This window comes from Pipistrellus hanaki, assembly GCF_964339955.1.
Source record: "Pipistrellus hanaki genome assembly, chromosome: 2".
NCBI lineage: Eukaryota > Metazoa > Chordata > Mammalia > Chiroptera > Vespertilionidae > Pipistrellus > Pipistrellus hanaki.
Window position 1 is genome coordinate 51,501,799 of NC_140504.1, and position 23,637 is coordinate 51,525,435.

General features: G+C 48.1%; 1 protein-coding gene across 27 annotated transcripts in view; it reads right to left on the minus strand.

The window, feature by feature from the left end:
* The window catches only part of KALRN (kalirin RhoGEF kinase), a 650,068-nt gene that overhangs the window by 188,586 nt on the left and 437,845 nt on the right, over positions 1–23,637 (minus strand). For all 27 annotated transcript variants that reach the window (XM_084871483.1, XM_084871457.1, XM_084871488.1 and 24 more), the window contains exons 30-33: positions 22,430–22,620; positions 21,912–22,013; positions 20,516–20,658; positions 17,344–17,446 (exon numbers count right to left, since the gene is read on the minus strand). In XM_084871483.1, coding sequence (XP_084727609.1) covers positions 17,344–17,446; positions 20,516–20,658; positions 21,912–22,013; positions 22,430–22,620 — 539 coding nt within the window. The remainder of the gene's footprint in view (positions 1–17,343; positions 17,447–20,515; positions 20,659–21,911; positions 22,014–22,429; positions 22,621–23,637) is intronic.

A 23,637-nucleotide genomic window follows, 5' to 3' on the forward strand; every position in this document is an offset into this window, starting at 1 on the left:
ATTTCCTTCATATATACATATATGCATTCACATATGTATATAATACATATATATGTATACAGGGTGGGGCAAAAGTAGGCTTACAGTTGTGAATAGACAAAATACAGAGTTTATTCTTCTGTTATTACTTATTATTGCATTGTTTTCCATAAGAATAACTGTAAGCCTACTTTTGCCCCTCCCTGTACACATGTATATACATATATAAGTGCAAACACACACACACACACACACACACATTTCTCATTTATGTTTAACAGAAAAAGTTAGTCTTTACTATTAGAGCGAAGAGGAAGACCCTTTCCCAAGCAGGTGGGAAGGAAAAGCACCTGCAGGCTGCAGCTCAGGTAGGCCCTCCACCTGTGCCTGTCACAGCCGTGAGCCTTTGGAGAACGTGGCTCGCTGGTTTATTATGTCATGGGCCTGATGGTCAGGGAAGATATCCAAACTATCCCTGCCTCCCAGACCACGTGGGTGGCTACTTCTTAGAGCACGGACGGGAACTACATCTAGAGACACATGCAAATTCATAAATACACATAGACAGAAATTATACACACAACATGTATCATTCAAACAAGAACTTCCCGAGCACTTTCTCTGAATCCCTAACTCTACCTCAGTGCTCTGCAGACAACACAAGGTATCACACAGGATCTTGTGATTGTGTCTTCCTGGATCTTGGGATTCAGTTGCTGAGACAAAAGCGAAGCCATGGACACTAGCAAACTGGAAGGAGATGCTGTTTCACAAGTGCTGCGGGAAGGGGCCCCAGAAATCAATCTAATAACAAAGACATGTATACAACATAAGGAACGTAGCTCTCAGGACAAGCCACAATGCGGGGACAGAGTGATGCAGTATGGTGGGTAGACAAAGTCGATTGTAATTTGAAGTGTCATTCTATTTTAGTGAAGAGACAACCGCACGAAAGGATCAGAAAACTCAAGTTAAAGGACAAGTTTGCAGACAGCGAGGGACCCAGAGAAGGGCAGACTGGGGATGGGGCCTGTTGTGTTAGAGGCCCTAGGCTTACAGCACGCTACGTCGTGGTTTGGGAGGCACACTTCTCCTCTCGAAGCGTCCAGGAACAGACTTCATTAGTGTACGCAAATCTAAAGCCAGGCCGAGGAACGTGCAGTCACCGCGAGATCCACTGGATACACTTCAGGAAAAGGATGGAGAAGGGAGGAAAACCAAGAGGGCTCAGAGGCAGAGCTGTGGGTGAGGGTCCAGAAAAGGAGTAGCCCTAGGAGGTGGCAGATGAGAGTCCAGGCTCAGTACTGCTGAGCGGAGTGCAGGGAGCCACCCAAGTGCAGTAATACCACTGGCAGCTGGAACTGTGGTGCTGATTCCAGGGGGAAAGGTAAGGGCTAGAAACACAGATCTTCAAGCTCATGGTTAGGTGTCATCTTATGCTAAGCAACGTGGCAAATACAAAGCAAAATATATAACATATGCCCTGGGCGTTAAAAAACAATACAGTTGACTCTTGAACAACATTACGTAGGTCCACTTACACACATATTTTAAAAAACAAATATGTTACGTGCCATAAATGTATTTTCTCTTCCTTATGAGCTTCTTAATAACATTTCTTTTCTCTGACACACGTTAGTGTAAGAATACAGTATATAACACACAAAATGTGTATTAATAGACCGTTTATGTAATTGGTAAGGCTTCCAGTCAACAGTAGGCTATTAGTAGTTAAGTTTTGGGGGAGTTAAAGTTATACATGGATTGTTTTTGTGTGTGCAAGGGGTCAGCACCCCAACCCTCTTGTTGTTCATGGGTCAAATGTATTTGATTTTGGGGAGGGGCAATATTGGTAGCACAGAGGTAGCAGTAGGAGGTGGATGTGGGGAAATAGTGAACATTTCCATGAAGGAGATGTGAGTCAGGCATTACGGAAAGTGGGCCTCATGTGATTCAGCAAAGTGAGCGGGCGTTTCAGCAGATGGAAGCAGTGGGAGCAGAGTGTGACGTGGGTGGGGGCACTGGATCCCCCGCATATGTACCAGATGCTGACGCAGACAGTGAAGATGTAATCATTGTCAGACCAAGACATGATCGTCAGAGGCTCACAGAGTAACATGGGGGGGAAGACATACAGGCAGCCCATGATGTGGATCAGTACAATCAGCTTGAAACATAAATTGCCAATATTCACCCATTGTTGATGCATAAAATTGGCAGTTTCTTATGACTCAATCTAAGGTAGGTGCATTACAGAGTGTATAACAGATAAGGGTCTCTAAAGGATCATGGGTAGGAGGGAAACCTGTATCACTGTGGAAATGGGCCTGTGCTTTATCCTATGGAAATTGGCTAGTGAAGGCTTGTAGCAGACAAGTGAGATGCTGAAAGAAATGTTTTAGGGGGATGAATCTGGTGGTGGTAGAAAAGATAAAAAGCAGGGGGGGGGAAACCCCAGAAAGCAGAGGGGGGCATATAGGAGGCTACTGAAAGGATTTAAACAAAGGGTAATAGACGCCTGCTGTCTGGATAGGAGGTTAGGGGGGCAGGGATTCTGATAGAGTCATTCTCAGGACTCCAACAGACTTGCTACTCGGGAATAAGCCGAAAAGGAATCAACAGATAAAGCCTGTGTATCTGGGAACATCATTACTTCCCTCAAAAGGGAAGTCAAACCAAGTTACTGGTTTGAGAGAAAAAGGAAGTAATTTTCTGATGCTGAGACTGAGGAAAAGCAGAGTGTCAAATTGGAAACATAAAGGCAACCAATTACAATAACGGCACCAGCAGTAGTGGCTTCGCCAGCTGGCCTTATATTTGCTTGTTGGTTTTCTGGTTGCTCAGTAGAACTCAGCATTTGTAAGGGTAGCGACTGGCCTGCTCTGTTTCACTGCTGCTTCTCCGTCCTAGAACAGCACCTGGCAAACAGATGCTCCACACATGTGGGAGCAAATGAGTAAATAAGGAACTGCCACCAGGAGTGAAGCCACTTCTAGGATATGCTCTTGGCATTTTGTCATGGAATTAAAGCAACATATTGTTGAAGGTCGGTGTGGATCTGGAGGAAGAAGAGTCAGGGGTAGAAGCTCAATTGCAGATTTCACTGTGATGTTTCAGACGGCAGAGGAAAAGGAGTTGTTTGACAACAGGAGAAAGAGGAGGCATTGAACTGATATACTGGAGGTGGGTAGAAAGGATGAGACTCAGAGTATTGTGGTTAGGTTAACCTTAGACTTATACTGACTCTAGAGAAAGAATGAGAGAATAAAAGAACAGTGATTCATCCAGATGAAGATAAAAGTAATTCCATAACCACCGTGCTTTAAAAAATACATTCCAGTGCTTCTTGGATGCTAATCAGTAAAGTCTGAATTCCTTTAAGCAATGTCTGGGTCCTGCCATGATCTGACACAACCAATCATCCCAGTTTAATTTCCCACCGCTCACCCATAAACCCTGAACTTCAGCCAGATGTATCTACTCTGCAGGGTCCAAACTATTCTATGTTCTCCTTTTTCCCTTCCCTGTCCCAACACAAACGCTGCGTGGACAAGGTCTGCCCACTTAGTAAAGTCCAATGCTGAAACTCCCCTGAACTTATCAAAACGAGGAGTTTGATTTTCTTAATTATATTCAGTCTCAACTTCTAGATCTCTCTCTTACCCATTATGCGTTGTGTTTATTTGTTCCTCATTTATTCATTTAACCAATATTTCCCAAGTGCTGCTTCTGGATCAATACTTAGATTCGGTGATACAGTGGCGGATATAAAACAGCTATCTCTCTGCCCTAGAGTCTGGTGCAGAAGGTAGTCACATAATCATGGCAATGGTTACACGGATGGTACTAGGTATTGTTGTGAGAGATATGACTTAGGGATGAGAGTAACAGGACAGGCTGAGATCAGGAGAAGACAGGGCAAAGGGGTGGACTGTGGCAAAGGCTTGAACAGGGACATCATAAAGGAGAAAATCCTGAGGCCCAATAAGGACATGAAAAGGTGTCTAACCTCATTAGCAATTTGGAAAATGCAAATGCAAACCATAACCCAGTATGATACATATCCACCAGACCTGCAAAAAATGTTGATGTCCAACAATTTTATGTAGAAGCAAGGGTGTAAAGCCATGGACAGCTTCACATGTATTGGGAGGAGTGTAAATTTGGTACCAGCATTAAAAAAAGCTTGCATCATCCATAAAGTTGAAGATAATATATAAGCAGACTCTTCCACCTAGAAATGGTTTTCACCTAGCAGTTTTACTCCTAGCCGTACATTCAAGTACAAGAATATTCATAGCAGCACTGTTCACAGTAGTCCCAAACATCCCGGATATGGAATGGACAAGTCAGCTGTGGCATATTTATACAATGGAATACTATATAGAAATGGAAACGAATGAACAGCTCTACACATCAGCATGGATGAAGTCCATAAAAATAAGTGTTGAGAGACAGAAATAAGACACACACAAAAACATACAGTATGATTCTAGTCATATGAAATTTAAAAACAGAGACAGTGAAACTATGTTCTTTAGGAACACATACATAGGAGGTAAGATTATAAAGAAAAGTAAGGATGTTATTATTATGAACATCAGGAGAATAGTTGCTTCTAGGGGAGAAGGGCCAGGTTGCGACAAGGTGGGGCACACAGAAGCTTCAGGAAAGCTGGCAATGTCTGGCTTTCATCACCTGCATGGTTATTACATGTATGTCTACCTTATAATTATCCATGCACCTGTTCAGTAGTTTTTATGCATTTTCAACATGTATATTTTACATTAAACATTTTAAGCTTTAATGTAAACCATTACGTTAAAGATGTTTATCATCAGGAATGCATTTTATTCATAGAAATAAGAGTTAACCAGATGAGCCCATAACTCTGGGTAGGTAATAGCATAGATTAAATATTGTACATTTCAATAAAAATAATATAAAATAATATAGCTATAATATTACCAGCTAAACAAAACATAAAAACAGCAGTAACAAATAAAGATTATTTTTAAAGAATCTGATATCAGATTGGAAATGATAAAAAAAAATATTAATGATACACTAGATTGCAAGACTGTAGGAAACAGGCACTCATACAGCTGGAGAGAGTATAAATTACTCTAACATGGAGAGGGTGATTTGACAATGTCTATTAAAATTTAACATGCATATTCCCTTGATGGACTAACTCTACTTCTAGAAGGTTATCCTATTAATATACTCACAATTCGCAAGTGTGAGACACTATACCTGTACAAGGATTATAGCTTTGTTTGTAATGGTAGCAGATGGGAAACATTCTGTATACCCATCAATAGAGGACTAGTAAAATAAATTCTGGTACCATAAGTAATGGAATAGTATGTAGCTATCAAAAAGGATGGGGGGAGGGAGGAAGGGAGGGAGAGAGACAGAGATAGATAGGTAGATAGATAGATAGAGAGAGAGAGATAGAGAGAGAGAGAGACAGCTCTACATATCCCATTATGAAATTTCCCAGATTTGTTACATGGGAACAGTATAGAACAGTACTTATTGTACGCTACTACTTGTTTAAATATTGTGAGGAAGTAAAAGAAGATTTTGGTAAAGATTCTAAGGGAATTTTTGAATAGTTCCCATCAGAGCTAAAGAAGAGTGTAATTCTACATCTAAATGAAATACTGCTTTTGATACAGATGTGTCAGCAGTACTGCTCTGTTACATATTGTCTGTGATTATAATACTTATTTTGGGATCAAAACTGATAAAAAGGATGGGAAATAGAAAGGAAGATGAACTTTAAGACCAAATTCAAATTCCACCCTGGTGTAATAGGCTTCCCTGGCCCCCAGGCTAACTTTGTGTTCAATGTGGATATACTTCCATTTGTGTGGTGAGTATGCATCTCATCTGACACATTCATCTTTGTAATTTCTTGGATGCCCAGCACAGCCACTGGCAAAACGGCAGTACTGTGTAAGACTGTCTCTTTCATAAATATCCACAACATGCAGATAATCACTCTACTTGGCATCACATATGAGGCACTTTGGGTAACAAGTCGGAGGACAATGGCAGGAGGACAGAGATTGTTCTTATATGTCCTGAATCTCCATGGTGCCTCATCATCAATGGACACTCAATAAAATTCTGTTGGATAAAAGAATGAACTCAGTGTGCCGATATATTTGAAATCATGTTCTAGTTTGCCTATGATTAATTTTATTCCTCTCCATTAACAGATTTTCTGCTTGGTTATGTGTTAATGGTAGTGCCTACTTGTTTGCCCTCTAGATAACACAACCAATTAGTGGTTTGGACTTTATATGCCCTGTGAGAAATACTCCCTTAAATTTAAATGTTAGAGACTCTACCCTAAAAATATTTTTTTTTTTTTGGAATTTTTTGAGAATTTTTTTCATGAATGTAATAAAGATTCTCAATAGCCATGTGTATAAAGGCATAAAAATTGTGACCATTCTTGTTTTGGGAGGTTTTGAGATGATGTGGGTGGGGGAGTTAAGATAGAGTCTGCATTACAGAATTCAGATTCCACAATTTAAAGCACTTTCTTTTAGCCAAACTGCTCCCCACTCCTCACCCTCTCACATCCTTTAAAAAAATTAGAACAATTTACCTTTTTTTTTTTTTTTAAAAGAACAATTTTTAAATTGTTCTGACATTCCTGATTTATGAGAGAGAAGAAACTTAATAACATTTGGCATTATGTGAATCCTTCCTGATCTTTTTCTTTGTCTAGCTGGCATGAAAGTCACCTTCCTGAGTCAGGAATCTGCTAAATGGAAGGACAACAGAACGACGACAGGGGCGGAATCTAGCATCCTGGTTTGAAACAGTCCTGAACCAGGGAATTAAAAATATGGGGGCTCCCTTTGAGAGCTCCCAAATGGTCTTTTAAAAAGAACTGCTGAGTTCTTCTTAAATAAAAGCTGCAATGTTGTCCATCACAGAAGCATATGAGGAGGTAAAGATGAAAATAAAAGGAAGCGAGTTATATTACATTTCAAATGTGTTAAAACTGAGCATGTTTGGGTTGACATCAGCACAACAGAGGAAGGTCTAGGCTGGCCACCGAGTTACTTTGCGTGTTCACTGCCATCTCCTTGTGCCTAGAACAGTGCCTATCATGTCACATGGTACGAACTCGATAAATGATTGATGAATCAACAAGATAAAAAGCACACATCAAGACCCCAAGGAAAAAAAATGAAATAAAATTTTAATACCCTCTAGTGCTCATTAAGTCATCTGTTGTCCATGTATAAGTGAGAAACAGCAAACAGGAAGTCAAACTTAAAAAAAAAAAAATTGATCTCAGAGAGAGCGAGAGAGACAAAAACATCAATGATGAGAGAGAATCACTGATTGGCTGCCTCCTGCACGACCCCTACAACCCGGGCATGTGTTATGCCCTGACCGGGAATCTAACCGTGACCTCTCGGTTCATGGGTTGATGCTCAACCACGGAGCCACTGGCTGGGCATAAGTAAGACGTTTCGACACACACATACACCCTTCCCTGCAGCTAAGAGGACACCAAACAGACACAGTAAAACACGGAGCCTGTTCTTTTTCCCTTCAGTACATCATGAAGGGCACAGAGGAGCAGCAGCCCTTGCAGCTGGTGCCAGGGAGAAAGTGATGCATGCAGGCGCCTTCCCCAGCATTCCAGCGCCAGCATCAGGGCCACGCAGATGAGAGGAAGAGCGCGCCTGAACTCCTAGTCAACGTCCTATCTCAGCAATGAGCCATTTCCAACAGAATCAACGAGAGCAATAAAAAATGGTACTACATGCACATCCTGAACTTGGAAGAGTTGACTTTAAACCCAAACAGATGAGGAGGTGAAAACTGACTGTCGCTTGGATACAAGGACATGACTGCCCCGCACAACCAGGGCCGACCCGGGAACCTGAGGGAAAAGGGCGCGGCGGCTGCTTGGGGCAGCCTTGGCTGAAGGAGGCGGCGGGCCCCTGCAGTGGGCCTGGTCTGCAAGGTCTTCGGTCTTCACCTGCTCTCTGCTCTCTCACCACAGGAAGTGCCATCAGGTACCCTGGAGGGCATCGCTAATTATGGGCTCCGGGAGGGGCCCTGCACCAAAGCCACCGGAAGGCCACCACCGAGGACGCTCCCCTTGCTTCTCTTGACGAGCCCCTGCTTCCTGGGACTAGGACCCCATTGTCTCACCTCAACGACAGAAACTCTCAGGCCCACCCGTCGCCGTCACCCGTCTCCTGCACTCCTGGTCGCGGCCGGCAGTGGGCAGTGGCATCAGCATGAGGAGGTGACCCCAGGCTGCTAGGCAGGGGAAAGCCAGGCAAGCATTTTCAATCCAAGCTCAAGGTAGAGGAGCAGGGCAATGTGACGCACTTATCTCTCCAACAGGCTTTCCCCAAGAATCCCCCGTGACAGCCACAGACAGCGCCCGCCATGTCTACGGCGCAGCACAGAGGGTGAAGGCGGTTCCGTCTAAAGCAGAACCAGCGCCTCAAGGTCACCTTTCACTCCCCCATTTCTAGTGTCACTGCATTGGTTCCAGACATTCATTTCTAGAAGTTTCTAAGAGGTTATTTTCAGACCCACTCACGTTCCCCGTCCTCCTGGTGTCACTTCTCCTCACCAGGAAGCACAACTTGTTCAGCACACTGTCTCCCACAGCCTGTCCCCCGACACCCGCTCTAAGGAGGATTCAGGCCCTCTGCCCTGCACTAACAGAGCTTCTTCTCCTTCACCGACACCGAAGGAGAACGGGCAAACAATGTGCCAAGAGGTCTGTGCAGAATCCTCCCGCACACCCTTCCCGGGGAGCTGCCGCTTCTCTGCCGCAGCCTCGGAGCCTCGCTCTGCCCTCCTGCTCCGTCCCCGCCGCCTCCCCGTCTTAAGCCCCTTCTCCCCGCTGAACGCATCTGGACCAACCTGTCCTACTCACTTGGGCCTTGTTTGCCTTGGGCTGCCGCCAGCTAGTCCACTTCGACATCCTGGTTCTCCCTCAGATTTGTTTTCTCCTTCCACCGAGGTTTTAAAACACAGAGTGGAGATCTGCGCTGGGCGGCGGCAGGCTGAGCGGGTGCTGGGACTCTTGGCTCCAGGCAGCTCCGAGGCAGGAGCAGCCCCGCCACACGTCCCTGCTCCCTGCCAAGCGCTCAGAGCCCAACCGGGGATTTGCCTTGAAGTCTGTCTGGGGCAGAATCACTCCCCCCCCTCCCCCCCTCCTCAAGGCCATTACATGAGTCACAGGACTTGGTATGGAAGAGTCTGTGATAGGCACTCATACTTGAGAAGTGATCTTTTCCCTGCGCCACCTGGAGACCCTGCACTGGGCTTTAGAGCCACGTTGCCACTTACTTGGGGTCACTGATTCAGCGGCCAGGACAGGGTGGAGTGGAGGCAGTTGGAAAAGGGCTCCAAACCATGTTCGCTTTTTGCTACCAGGTTCTATAGCTGAACCCTTCAGGGTTATCTCAAAAGCACTGTCTTTAATCCAATTATCAGGCAGATCACGGACTGGGGTGTGAATCTTAGGTCCATTAACTGTCTTGGGACTCTGAGCCAGGCCCTTGGTTTCTTTTAACCAGAGCGAAGGCAGGGGGCTGGATGATCCATCTTTCAGGGCCTTTCCTTCCCACAGCTTCTATGTTTCCACGTCCCAAACTCGCCCGAGTGGACTCTGGCCTCTGGCCACCGGCAGCTCTTACACACGGATCTCACTACCTGGAGTCACATTCCACGGTTTCCCTGTTCCTGTTACAGACGCTGGTGCAAAGCTGCACAGGGAACAGAGATTCTGCGCCAACGCACACGGTGCTCTGAGCATCCTGGGAGCTTGCTGAGGTGTCCCCCCTTTGCCTGTGCAGCGAATTGCTCACTGGCTACTTGATTTTATGAAATTTAATTGCTTTGTCAGATGACTGGCAACTTTAAAGGAGGGTATGCCAAGGGAGGGATCCAAGCTATTAAGTATAAATCAATATATGAAGTAAAGGAATGTGGTCCTAGGAGAGCATGCCCCAACTTTCCCACCCTTTGGTGGTGTGCAGCTGTTAGAAGCCAGTCGTTTGGGCAAACTTTCACTGACAGAAAAACCTGTAACCTCAACTCCTCGCACTCGTCATTTTGTTCTGAAAAGCCAGACATTTTACTGTTCTCTGTGACTCAGGAGAGAAGGAGGCGGAGCTTCTGGGAGGTGAGGGACCACCACAGGGAGGGAGCCTCTGGCATCCTTTGCTTTCTCTTGCCCACTGACTGCATCACCTCCCCTCCTCCTGCCACTGCCGCCATGGATCAAAGGAACACAGGCACCACACTAGGAACAAAAAGCTATTTTCAAACCTGGTCCGGACCTTGGATTGTTCAGAAAATTTAAAAAAAAAAAAAAAAGCATCACCACTTGGGCTTAAAACTTCAAAGCGAAGATGGCATTTACCCCCTGCTTTGGAGTGACTACTAGAATCAGAAATCAGTGGGAAAAATCAGAATGCCTCCGTCCAAGACTCATACAGAATTCCGGCCCACCGCACGCTGGGGTGGGACTGAGACTCAAGATTACACGTGCTTATAAAGTCCAAGCCCGGGTAATAGGAAGTGCAATTATATACTCTTTTCGGGTATTTATTTGAGAGCTAGAAAGTGTTTTGTTATGGGACGGGAGGCAGCATACATGTCTCCCTATAGAGAGTGGATGGCCCCACTGAGACAAAGGGCTGAGGAACAAGAGCTGAGTGCACTTTCTTCAGTTTTAATGCAGTGCATTGGATGGGCTGGATTGCTAGTGGGTGGATAACTCCAGCCAAGGGTAACACAATGTCACAACAACAGTGGCCCATTTTGATGGGTTATAAGAATTTGTTGGGTGGAAATTACATAGTGTGAACTGAGAGGATTTTTATTAGCCCTGACACTGCCCACTGCCGAGCTAAAAAAAGATGTGTGGTTTTCAGTGGCAAAGCCCAGTGATCTGTGGGCCCTGAAAACAACAGTGAGCACGCTGTCCGTTTTCTTGCATGGGAAGGCCCTGCAGTCACATGGACATGAGACTGCCTCAGGTCTCCTGTGCCTCAGACCCTTGCTCACAGGGGATCTTGGCTAGTCCGTCAGAATCCCGGGAAGTGGGGGGTCACTGCCCTCACAGTACAGTGAGGAGGCTGAGGCACCACATGATGACATGACCCACTCGAGGTAAACAATCAGGGACTGGATCCAGGCCTGACCTCAAACCCCATCCCCTTCCTACCACGTTACCCTTTCCTTCCTAGAGCAGACGCCTTGCATCCCACCGGATGCCCTTCCCCCCAGGGCACCCAGGCCCCAGCTCTGGAGCATGGTGGCTACAAACAGCTCAAGCTGACACAAAGCCTGGCCCCCCTGCCTCAGGGTGGAGCAAACTGTGGGTGCAATCATGCCAGCATGCTGAGGAGGGGTCAGCCTGAACCAGACTCCTGCTGAAACCATGTGCATGTTTGCCTTCTCTCCTCCACTGGACCCTGTTTCCTTGCTCCTTGGCCTGAGAGCGACTCTCCTTTAAATAACATACACAGGTTTCTGGGTCTCAGATTCTGCTTCTGAGCAGTCAGACCCAGGATGTTCTCCTTCCTCCCCTCCTGCACTCTCCCACGCACCATGAGCCCCTATCCTATCCTATCCTATCCTATCCTATCCCCAACCCTGTCCTCAAGGGGTGTTTCCTCTCCAATTTATAAACTCATTTAAATAAAGCAATTCACTTCTCCCCAAGTCATCTGTTCTCCTACCAGCACTAATTCCTAAAGGGAAAATAATTTCTTACATCAAACTCAAGTTCTTCCAATTGCAGCATCAGCCCACCTTCTCTTAGAAGAAAACTGAGTATCCTTTCACCTCTGATGCTATTAGCGGAAGACCAGGGGTCCATCCTTTCTTTCACTGGTAGTTTATCTTCCCTCCTGACATGAAAGGGACCTAGAGGGCAGCTTGGTCTTGTTTTGCTCATTGCTCTACTCCCAGCATTGGGAGCTGCACCTGCTATGGAATAAGCAGGACCTCAACCCATGAATCAAGAGCTTGTAACAGTCTGATGCAGGGCGGGGCCCTCTGCAATACAACTGTGCAGGGGCTGGAACCTGTCTGACTACAGCCCTGCACGTGCTCCGTGCAGGTGGCAGGATGACCAGGTTCTGGGGGACCAAATGAGGTTCTATAGAAGTCCATGCCCAGGAGGTCCAGCAGCCAGGCAGCCTCGCCCCTAGTTAAACGCACATGTGCCTGTGGCAAATCACACTGTGGGCATCACTGATGGTCTCTATACAGAGTTTTCCCTCCTGATTAGCAAAACAAAGTTTTGGTCATGACCCACTGCATTAATGTGACAGTCCAGAGTTTTAAAAAGATCCCTGAGTTAGATCTTGAAATCTCCAGGTTCTCCAGGATTCTTACACACACCCCTCAGTTCACTGCCATCACCAGCCCATCCTGCATCTCAGATCACATTAGCTTGTGGTTGACACTCCTCCTTCAAATCAGAATCCTGTTCCAGCAGTGCTCTTCCTCTCACAGTGTCTGCAGAGAATCGCACCCATTTCCCTGCCTTCAGCCAGCCTGGACACGTCTAGAAATTCATAGTGGCTTTTTGGTGGAGAATGTCCCTGCTAGGACATGTTTGTAACATGTAATTTCATAGGCATTTATTGGGGACCAGCACGGTACAGACACCGCTTCAGCACCATCGGCGGGAGGTCATTCGGCAAACATCCAGCATGCTAAACAACATGATCCTTCCTCACCGCCGCCGCTTAGTTACTCAGCTTTGCTTGCCTAGAATTCTAGGATTCTGTATTTCCTTGACATGTGGTTGCAAAGCCCCATCACTTAATAATAAACCTATAGGCAGAAGACTGTGTTCAGCGAAATGCCCAGAGTAGTGTGAGCACGTTCCTGGGCAGAACAGGAAGGGGCTCAGACACCGTGGAACCCCTAAAGCACACTGGGTGCCTCCAGGAAAATGACGCTTTTGCGTAGGACAGGTGTGAGGCAGAACCCGGTTGCACGGGCCCATGGGAGGACCGAATAAAAGCCACTTTGGAGGAAGTTAGCAATGGCATTCCTGAGGCACCCATGTTGGTTTTGTTGGCATTTCATGCAAAATTAAGAATATTAGACTGATTCCTCCTCAAAGAGGGAGGACTTATAAGTTAAGTAAGCAACCCCAGCTCTCCTGGTACAGAGAAACGTGGGAGTTTCCCAGCATGAAGAGTCAGATAAGGGGGGGTTCCCAGTGCAGAAACCTGGGTGAGAAACGAGGAAAGCTCGGGGATTGGTCTTCTGTCCTCAATCTCGTCTTTTGAGCAAGAATTTGAATAAGGCCACATATGGTATGTGCATCCAATAACGCTGGGAGATGTAGCTGATATACTGGACAAAATAATTTCTATCCAAAACATGCTGGAATACTGGGAGATAATATAATAAGAGATACCCAACAGATATAAAGTAGCCTGACACTCAGCTTCCTAAGTCCCTGGTCCAACCCAGGGCAGTCCATGAACACAGGTGTTAGGAGCAACAGCGCGCACCCTGCCTAGACTCAATGCACCCCTCGCCTACCCCTGGGAGCACAGACAGAGTAGCCCTGGACTGAGGAGCTGAGTTGGCATTAGTTAGATCACACCCACAGGGTCCCAGACCATTCTGGACGCCTCATTTCATACAGATCACTCCTTACTGGAGTCAGAGGAAGGCAACGGGGATATGGGAGGGTCTGAAAGAACATTAATACAAGGAGCAGGTGGAGAAACTGAGAACCTCCAACCTGAACAGAGAAAACGAAAAGGCACCTGTCTCCACACATAGAAAGCCTTCCCGGCCAAAGGTGGTGCACTTTGAGGGTTAAAATGAATACATGACAGCAATGGGTGATAAGCCATTACATAATAAAATAACCCAGGAGCTGATGGTAAGCACAGATGTCTGAGCCTTGGATTCTAAGGGCTGGCAAAGAAAGGCTCTTCTGTGCAGAGACAGGCAAATGGAGGCTACAACTCTTTAGGTCTAACCTGGAAAAGAACCTGCTGACAATTACTTAATGGAGGAGGTACCCAGAAGGCAGGACTCTACTCTAGAACTTTCAAAGGCCCGTACAGTCTGCTAAGTAATAGGACACTCTTACTCAGAGTATCTAAACTTCTGTTTCCCTGCCATACGGGTGGGAAGTTAAGCTTCACTGAATATTTAATCAATACCAAGTAAACGTATTTTCCTTAACCTTCCCAGTGCCTCCGTGAGATGGGCATCTGTTGTACAGGCCAGGGAAATAAGGAGCAATAAGTCATGCAGCATGACAGACATGAAGGGTCAGAGCTGGGATCTGAACCAGGTGTGTCCAAACCCCTTCCTCCCCACAGCACACGTGGGGTGATTAGAAAGGTGCCACTCAACTAGGTCTAGGGCCCTTTAAGAGTTAGCTTTCCCCATCTGCCCAGCCCAGTAGTGCCCCTACTCTAATTCTGCTGGATTGGAAGAGGAAGATGGGGCCTTTCCTAGAAACCCAAGGCTAAAATGAGCTGATGCCTACGAGGTGTCTGCCCCACCGCCTCCCCACAGCCAAGCTCCTTGCCCTTGTGGAATATGGCTCCTTTCACCTGAATCAACCCCCTCTGTTCTCTTTCTCTTCTTCAGGGTCTGTTTACCTGACCACTGGGAAACCAATGGAGACCAGTCTCCTGGGCTTCTGGTCATACAGATCGGGAAAAATTGAAAGATACCAACTAGTGGTTTCTCTGACGAAGCGGGGTGCAGGTCAGGGGCACGTGTTGTCTGGTTATCACTCTTCTGTGTTAGAAAGGTAAGAACATTCTAAGTGACAGTGCATGGTCCAGACAGGCCCTCTCTTTTATTCTGAAATGGTGACTTTCTAAGTGGCTTTCTAGGTTTTGTATGGAATACAGGCCCTCTCATCATCTGACCTGCTGCCCAGGTTCCCCAAGGCTTGAGGAGGTAGCTCTGGGGTTCGTGTTCTTTACAGGCCAGGCTCTCCAGCTGACGAAAGCTTTCTGCATGTCAGTAAGAAAACAGCTAGGCTTCTTTTACATTTAAAAACACAATGTTTACATGTTTGGCTGCTTTTAGACCACCTGTTTAAGCTACCTTTTGTTGTTGTTGTTAATTGTTACCCAAGAGTATATTCCCACTTATTTTTAGAGAGAGTAGAAGAGAGAGGGAGAGAAACAGGGAAAAAGAAACTCAATGTGAGAGAGACACATTGATTGGTTGTCTCCCGCACATGTCCCGATAAGCCTACAACTGAGGTACCAGAATCAAACTGGGACCCTACAATCCGTGGGCTGATGCTCCATCCCCTGAGCCAAGACAGCCAGGGTGTAAGCTGCCTCTTTATGCTGGAGCTTCCTGGGATCAGAGACTGCCTCCTCTGTGCACTCACTCCGTGTTCCCTATTCACCTGGGTGTGCTGTGTGCCAGGGGTACAGCAGGGAAGCAGACAGACGTAACTGATGCCCTCGCCAGGGCTCCACAGCCTGGCACAGACACACAGGACACATAAAGTTATACACTCAACAAACAGTCCACATCTCTCCACAGCATCCAGCACAGAGCTCGGCACAGGGTGGGTGCTTCTTCCCAACACGTGACCAGGGGTTTGGTGGAATGTGCAGGAAGACCCACAAGCAGAGTTCATCATAGCGTGGGGTTCCACACTCGACTTGTAGAGGGAAGGGGAAACGTAAGAGTGAATCAGGTTTCTAGTTTCTACTTTTCCACTTACTACTAGAATTTTCCTGAGCAAGGCACTTAGTCTTTCTGGGCCTCAGTTTCCTGACGTACAGATTACCATGTGGGCACCAGGATTCCTCATGAACAGCAGAATGCCTGCTGTCAGAGGTGTTCTCCTTCAGCCTCACCTGCCTTGCCTGAGTCAAGGATGGCTGAGCCCACGCTTCCGAGGGCTCACAGCTCCACGGAAGGGTCTGTGTGGGCAGGGCGGGGGGAAGGCAGCAGCAGCGGCGGGAAGGGATGAATTCCCTGCACCGTGAGACTCACAGGCTGCTTCTGAACATGGGAAACACTGCGCTGCACGCACCACCCGCTGAGTGCTGAAACACAACCCGTGCACTCATAGGATAGTCTGGGTTGTGTTTCTAAACAACAGATCAGAGGAGAAAGGAAAGGACAGAAATAGTTTTCTTTGTATGTTTTTACAAAGTGGAAAAAACCAATTTTCCATCCACTCTGATAGTCAAAAGGGCTTAGTAACTTGAAGGCAGGATGCCAGTCAGAATCACCTTGAATGTCCTTGAACACTAGTCTAGAGTGTGATTTAGCTCCATGATCTTAGGAGGTTTGGGGGTAAAGTCATTTTCCCCACATAGGAAAAGTAATTAGGAAAAATGAGTGCAGATCATCTTTAAAATATATATATATATACACTCATAACTTGGAAAACTAAAATGAAGTAGGGACACAGCCTGTTGCCTGAGCCGGACCGACTACGCCCAAATACTGGGTCTAGATAAACTAGGGCCAAAGGGTCTTGCAGATCCATGCCTTCCGAACAAAATCACTTAACGAGCCACACAAGGTCATCTCACACTCTCCTGACCCCGAAGTAAGCGAGGGAGAGTAGGGTCAGAGGGAACCTCGCCATGTCCCAACTGCAAATTCAGGCCGTTGACTTCTTCCCTGGCTGAGCAAATGCACTGAGTCTTGACTACAGTCTCCTTCCTTCCCCTCCCCGTGAGAGCTCCTAACTTTTGTTTATTTGCTCCCAAATGTAAGAGAGCAAGTGACCAGGCTTTCTCACAAGACTACCACACCCCTGCATGCTGCTTCACACGCCTCCACCTCTCAGGAACTGAGCCCCAATATCTGGCCAGAGGAAGGCATCATTCTCCCGGGAGCTCCATCAGAGAGGAGGTTCCCACCAACCAGCATCTTTGTGGCCATTTCCCAAAGCACTATTTTGGTCTAACTCGGAGGTGAGCTTATTCAAATCACTGTCAATTTGAGCCAATTACAACCAATAGGGTCTCTGGAAACTGTGCCAGCCTCAGCTCCCTGAGTCCAGCCTCCCAGGAGGCCAAGCAGCCCCAGCAGCCAGGGGGCACCTCACGGGAGAGAGATGCAGAGACCCTCACTCCTCACCCTCACCACCTCTGCTGAACTCTCGCAACAGGAGAGGTCTGGCTGACCACTCGATCTCTGTCCCCTCAGACGAGATCTCCATGTGACATACCTCCTGCGGCCCTATCAAGAGACCACCAGCTCCTGAGGTCAGGCTCCTCAGGGGGAGAAGTTCCTTTGGGGCTAACCCTCCAGGGTGGCTCAGCCAACGAGCAGTCTTAGGGGGAGGAGGAAGGGGTGCTGTCCTACCTTGTCACTGTCCACTGTGTTCTGAGAGGTCCTGGAGGCAATGGAGATGGTGTCTGGCTGGCTGCTCCCATCCCCCTGGCTGTCACCATCCTCCACTCCATCTCTGCAGGGAGAAGAGAAAAAAATACAGGGGTGGGGGTGGGGGGAACCGCTGTGGGTGTAGAGCCACAGGATTTCCAGCTGGTGCTGGCAGAGCAGGGCCCAGGGACTTCCTATCAGGGATTTGTCTGCAGTTATCCCCCTGCAGGGACACCCCTGGGGGATTTCCAGGGATGTAACCGCTTGGACTTAGTAAACACATAATCACTCTGTCGCTAACTGAACACAACATGGCTCCTTCTCCAAAACTCCTCTGGGCCGATGCAGAGGGGGCAACTGCTTATTCACCTCTAAGGGGAATGGGTCTGTAGGAGGCACTGGAAGAGGCACATCCTACTTAAGACCAAGGCTTCTATCCAGCTGACTGGGCCATCACCCACAATCCCAGAACTCAGGGTACTCATGTGGCTTTTCTGCATCCTGTAATGGCTGGGGAAGGTTTCTAGCTGGCCTACAGGGAAAACAGAACTGATAAGATGCTGCTTTGACTTGTGTGTCGTCTGCTCCAGAAACTGGAGTGGGATATTTTCTCCATGGAGATTATCTTTGGGAAGTTCCTGAGGATGGACCCACAACTCCTGGGTATGGAGGAGTTTACTGCCTTCGTTTTGGTGGGTCTTGATCTCCTGCTTACTAATGATGGCTTCTTATAAACACAGGAGGACAAGGCTTCTTCTCAGAGATAGGAGAACAGCCAGAGATTTCACAGCAGCTTTCAAGACAGCTGTGCTCTTGGTGTCTGATATGACAGGCTCCCAAGTGTACTCCTGGCACCGGGACCCCTTCCTGTCCCCTGGACCATACCACGATCCCACATCTCCCTAGACTCTCCAGCCTCAGAACTGTGACCCAATCCTGCACTGAACCCACAGCCAGAGCCAAGGGGATTTAGATGCTTGGGAACTGGTGAAGGCTAAAAGGTTTGTGTCAGAAAAAAAAAAACTGGAGAAGATGTGGGCCAGGGGTTGGATAGGTTAGCACAGGGAATGACAGCTCTTCCCATGGAGGCCTTTATGAATGTCACAACCCCAATGCTGCTTACAGAGAAGACATGGCATTAAGGACAAGGGTAACTCAGTGTCCTGGAAAGGTACCATGTGGGCAAAACCCCCATATACTGAAGCTTCCTCACAGAATCTAAACATGACAATGGTGAGTCTGTGTAGACATGTGTGTGCTCAGGTATATACATGGTGTTCGTTAGTCATAAAAAGTTATTTCTAAGTCGACTGCTCTTTTACCATTCCTTGTTGGTTTGGAAAAAGTCAACTTATTTTTAATAACACAAGCCACACATTTACAGGAAGGAAAATCTGCTGTGAAAAGAAATTATGGGATGCATTTTAAAATAAAACATAAAGAACCTTCAGATCATCTGTTGTGGTTATTCGGCCACTGCACCCACCGGTTGTGGAGAGTTAAGAGTTGGCTGTGCTTTCTGCTTCCCACTTGCCGGCCCATTGCAGGCTGCTGGCCCCTCCAGATGAAGCCAGCTCCGGGGGAGGGAGGGAGCCCAGCCAGGAGTGTGGGTAGTATTTCCCAGGCCAACCAGCTCCTCCATAAACTCTGTCCCCACATCCAGGAAACAAGCTAATGAACCCACAGATGGCCTGGCTGTTCTCTGCAGAGGGTACTGAGGTTTCTCCCAGTCTCATCACAGAACAAGGACAGGAAACGGGAATGGCATTTCCAGGACATGTCACCCCATTTCCAGAGATGCCTACTCTCCTACGGCAGCAAAGAGGGGTTTTCTCATGGAGTCCCCCTGGCCAACCTCACCTGAACGACCCTGCCTACCATGGTCCTGGACGTTCAGCTCTTTATGGCCATTTCCATTCTATCTTCTTATTAAAGCATGGCTTTCCTGCAGCAGGGCCTGTCTCTAGTGTTTAAGTCTATCTCTCACCTGGACTCTGAACAAAGGTAACTGAAATAAAAATAACCCTTCCCCCAGCACAGTCCTGATCAACTGTCCCCCAGCACAGCAAGGTGACCGTATCCTGGCCATGTAGGTCGAGGGGCTTTCTCCCCATGAAGGTATCTCTCTCCAGCTTCGTCTCAGCCTCCTTCCAGTTACCACCTCCCTCTGGATTAATGCTGCTATTCCCTAGGCCAGGCAGTGGAGCTCCAGCCTGGGTGTCCTTGTTGGCACCAAAGCTTCAAATAAATCTTTGGGATTTATTCTATTCATGAATAGGGGAGGAGAGGAGAGCCAGTGACCCTCACCACCAGATCTCTGCCTTTTGTTTTATCCCCCCTCCACTCTGCCCATGACGTTCTTATATACTTTCTTTTGAAGCACCCTCCAAAGGAGTCCTTGTAGGTGATGCCACATGGGGAGGGAGTTAATAAAATATTTGACCAAATATAGCAGGCTAATTTTTAAGTTGATCATTTTGTATGGCCTGTGAATGATGTTATAAATATCCAAATGGTTTTTGGCAGAACAAAAAGGCTCCCCACCCCTGGATAAGGGGAACTGGGATTCAGACAGATGAAGGTACAAAAACATCTGTCCTCTTCTGCCCAATCCATCACATTGCTTTTCTCGGATGAATAGAGGTGAGGACTCCAGGGGTGTGGCAGTAAGAGATGCAATGACAACCCCATCATACCACCCCCTGCCTTACAGCACACAAAGCCCTTTTCCTGTTCAACAAGCCAGGAGCTCCCCACTCATGACCCAGCTCCGCCTCCCACCCAAAGTCTTCCCAACACCCCACTGCAGTGCTCCTGTACCGTCCCCACTTCCCACCGTTCCTTTGTCTCTCTGTCATGTGTGAGATGTGTCTGTTGTTAGATGGTTCTGGACGGAAGGGCTCATCTCACACTTGCTTTTAGTTTCCTGTAGCACCTTGCAGAGCATCTGCCAAAATAAGACTGCTCACCGCAGCCTGCAGAAGGGAATTGCCAGTCACTGGCAAGGATGCTTAGGAGAGCTAACTCATCTCAGGGAGAATGTGAGGGGTTCATGGAGGAAGACCCCTGCAGAGCACATCCTGTGGAGGCAGCTTCACCCCTCCCCCACCCCGGAAGCAGGACTGGGAAAACTAGGAGGCGGGACGCTGGTTACCTCTTACTATTGTTTCTCAGTTTGGCTGGTGTTTTGGGGAGCTGGATGGGCTCCTTTAAAGCTCCTTTCAGGTGAATGATCCTTTCTTGAATCACCTCCCGTATGTTCTTGATCCACTCCTGCTTGGTTTCTATGTTGGAGGCCTGGAGTGCCACAGGGAGAGAGAGAGTCAGTGCCCATCTCCCTCCGTCCTGCCCAAGCAGTTCTCAGCCCACCTCCTGCAGGTTGTCCTCCTGCAGGCCGCATCCATTATGTTTGACACTGAATGTTTGAGGGGCTTATTTCTCCTTTTATTCTCAGGACCCTCCAGTCCCAGGGCCACACTGCTCCAACTAGAGCAGGGCTATGACCTCCAGATGCAATGGAGATGGGTGCAGGGTGATTTCTAAGTATTTATGACTTGCAGGGTGTACTGCTATCTGCCCCAGGGCTGGGGCAGTACCTGGAGGTCCCCTGGATGAACACTTTGGTGACTTGGGAGATCTGGGAGAAGCAGCAAGTGGGCAGCTGGAGGCAGTGGCTAACAACCAACAGGTGCAGGTAATGCTCAGGAAGTTCAGCACCCGGGATGGCCACGCAGGCTGTGAGGGCTACAAGTCAGTCCCAGGCTCTTGGCCTGGAAACCTGCTCATTGGAGGCGTCGCCCATCCCACGAATCCCACTTGTCGCTGTGGAACTTGGTTCAGGTCATTCTATCTCATGGCATGCAGCAGCTGTGCTGGCAATGCAGCGACAGGCACTGCCAGGTAAGCATATGGCTGGTGGGGGTCCTTGGGCAGCACCTTTTCCCAGTGAGACCAACATTTCCACGAGCCCTGACTCAGTGCCAGGTGAATGTGCCCTGCCGAGCTGACATGACGCCTCACGGCCATTGTCTGGGGGAAGGTCCTTTCTTGTCATTCCTCTCCATCAGCATCGTTCCCATGCTTCCCAACTTACTGGAGCTCCTAGAGTCCATGTTCCTGGGAAGAGTCCATGCCTTACACATACCACCGTGCAGAATACCTTACATGGACAAGGTTCTCAGGAAAAAAATGTTAAGTGAATGTGGAGCAAATCAAGGTGACTTTTGTCAAAGGGTCACCTGTTGCCCTGGACACTTGAAGGGGACACAGGACAGAACTTCTTTAGTGGGTCCTGGTGAGGAAGCCCAGGAGGCCATGCTCTGCCTTCTTCACTCTATGCTCCTATGGTTGCATGGGCTTAGGAGACCACTTGTCTTTGAGATGTTGCGTCTACTTTCAGGATAGAATTTGCTTCTCAACCCCCAAGCGATGCCTTTCCCCAGACAGGTCTGTGGTCTGCTGGCCTAGCTGTAGGTTAAGAGCCCACACTCCTCCCCCGACCCTCCCACCCCCCAACCCTGGTCTTGAGCCCAGCAGAGGGCAGTACTCACTTTCAGCACGGTTTTATTGTCAGAGGACGGGGTGCGCCCAGACCACAAGGCGAATTTGCAGGGGTCCCCCTCTACGTGCTCTGTCACACCCAGCTCTGAGGTCTGTAGACAGGAAATGCCTGTGAGAGGCGGGAGGGGAGGGCAGTGGGGAAACTCAGGGCTGGGGTGGGAAAGGCAGCAAAGAGGAGAGGGCCGAGGAAGGGGCTTCTGTCAACCAAAGTCAAATAGACTGGGTGTTTTGTTCATCTACCTGGCAAGAAAGGACCAATAGGCCTGCACCTGATTAGCAGGTAGCAGGGAGGGAGGTGAAGAGGGAGGCGATGAAAGCAACAGGAAGAAGAATCGTGGACTGTAAAATGCAGAGGTGGGAATCAGAGGGAGGGCTTTCAAATAGGAGGCAATTTCATTTGTCCAGGACAACTCTGGTGTGGCGCCGGGGGAGAGATGAGCAAGGGTTCGAGATCCCTTCCTGCCCAAGGGCTCCATGACAACCGGGAGTCTTGTCGTTCCCCACCTACCAGTAGCTTGTTCTTGTAAACATATTTCGTGTGTCCTGAAGAGTCTTTGATCTCCTTGCTGAAAACCAAGGAGATCTCAAAGAGGAACAAGTGCCGCTCCCGCCCCTTCCGGATCAGAGACTTGGGGTCCCACACTTGGAAGGCGTCCTGAAGGATCAGCTCCCCCTGCACGTCCAGGTTCTCGTCGAACCCTGAAAAACACCCATGTCACCCTGCGGAGTTTCTCTAGCGCCACATTCTGGGTGCTGTGCTGCACCCTCATGGGGAAAGGCTTCCCTGGCTGTGAGTCCTCAGCTCCACCGCGCTTTCTCTCTCTCGCTGAGACACCTGAGCACATGAGCAGCTGGCTCTTCAGAGCTGTAATCAGACGCCCTTCTGCACCAGCTCTCCCACACATAACCAGGACTCAGGGAATCTCCTGCAAAGCTCCCGTGCAACCTCCCACAGCTCCGCTATAGTCTGGGACCTCCTGCAGGGGCAAACCCACAGCTCCCGCCTCCACAGCTCCCACTGCCCCGCCTCGAGCTCAGAGTGGGGCTGAGCACACACATTGCCCCATCAGGTGCCCTTGACTCCACTTTACTTGGTGTGGCTCTAGTTCTCATGGTCCATTCCGAGGACTATTTCCTTTGACTGCTCTTATACAGGGTGGTGCATACTCCTTCAGAAATTTATATTTATACCACTTTAAATCTTTAATAGAGGTTCTGAAACTTTACTGTGTATACAGATCACCCACAGAGTTTGTGAGAACACAGATTGCTGCTCACCGCTTACCCCCCACAAGAGGGTGGGATTCAGTAGGTATGGGGTGGAGCCCATGAATTTGCACTTTGAATAAGCTCAGAGGTGCTGCAGCGGCTGCTCCACAGACCATACTTGGAGTAGCTAGATCCAGAGTACAGGTCAGGGAAAGGCTAGAGGAGAAGGGGACATCCCGGGATGGGAGCATATGCAAACAGAAAAGAAAGAGGGGGAGAAACTGTGACAATAGGAATATATTCAGATGGTTAGTGCTTAGTCTGGAGAAGGTAACCAAGGCTCCTTTGCATGTAGAAATGGGGCTTCCTTGACAAAGGTGACCTAGAAATATTGAGACCAGACCAAGTGGTTTAGATAGAGGGGAGGGAGCAGGGGAGAAGGAGTCCACAGGTTTACGTATATACAACACAGTGTACTTATCTCCCTCCACACCTGTTTGCCAGCCT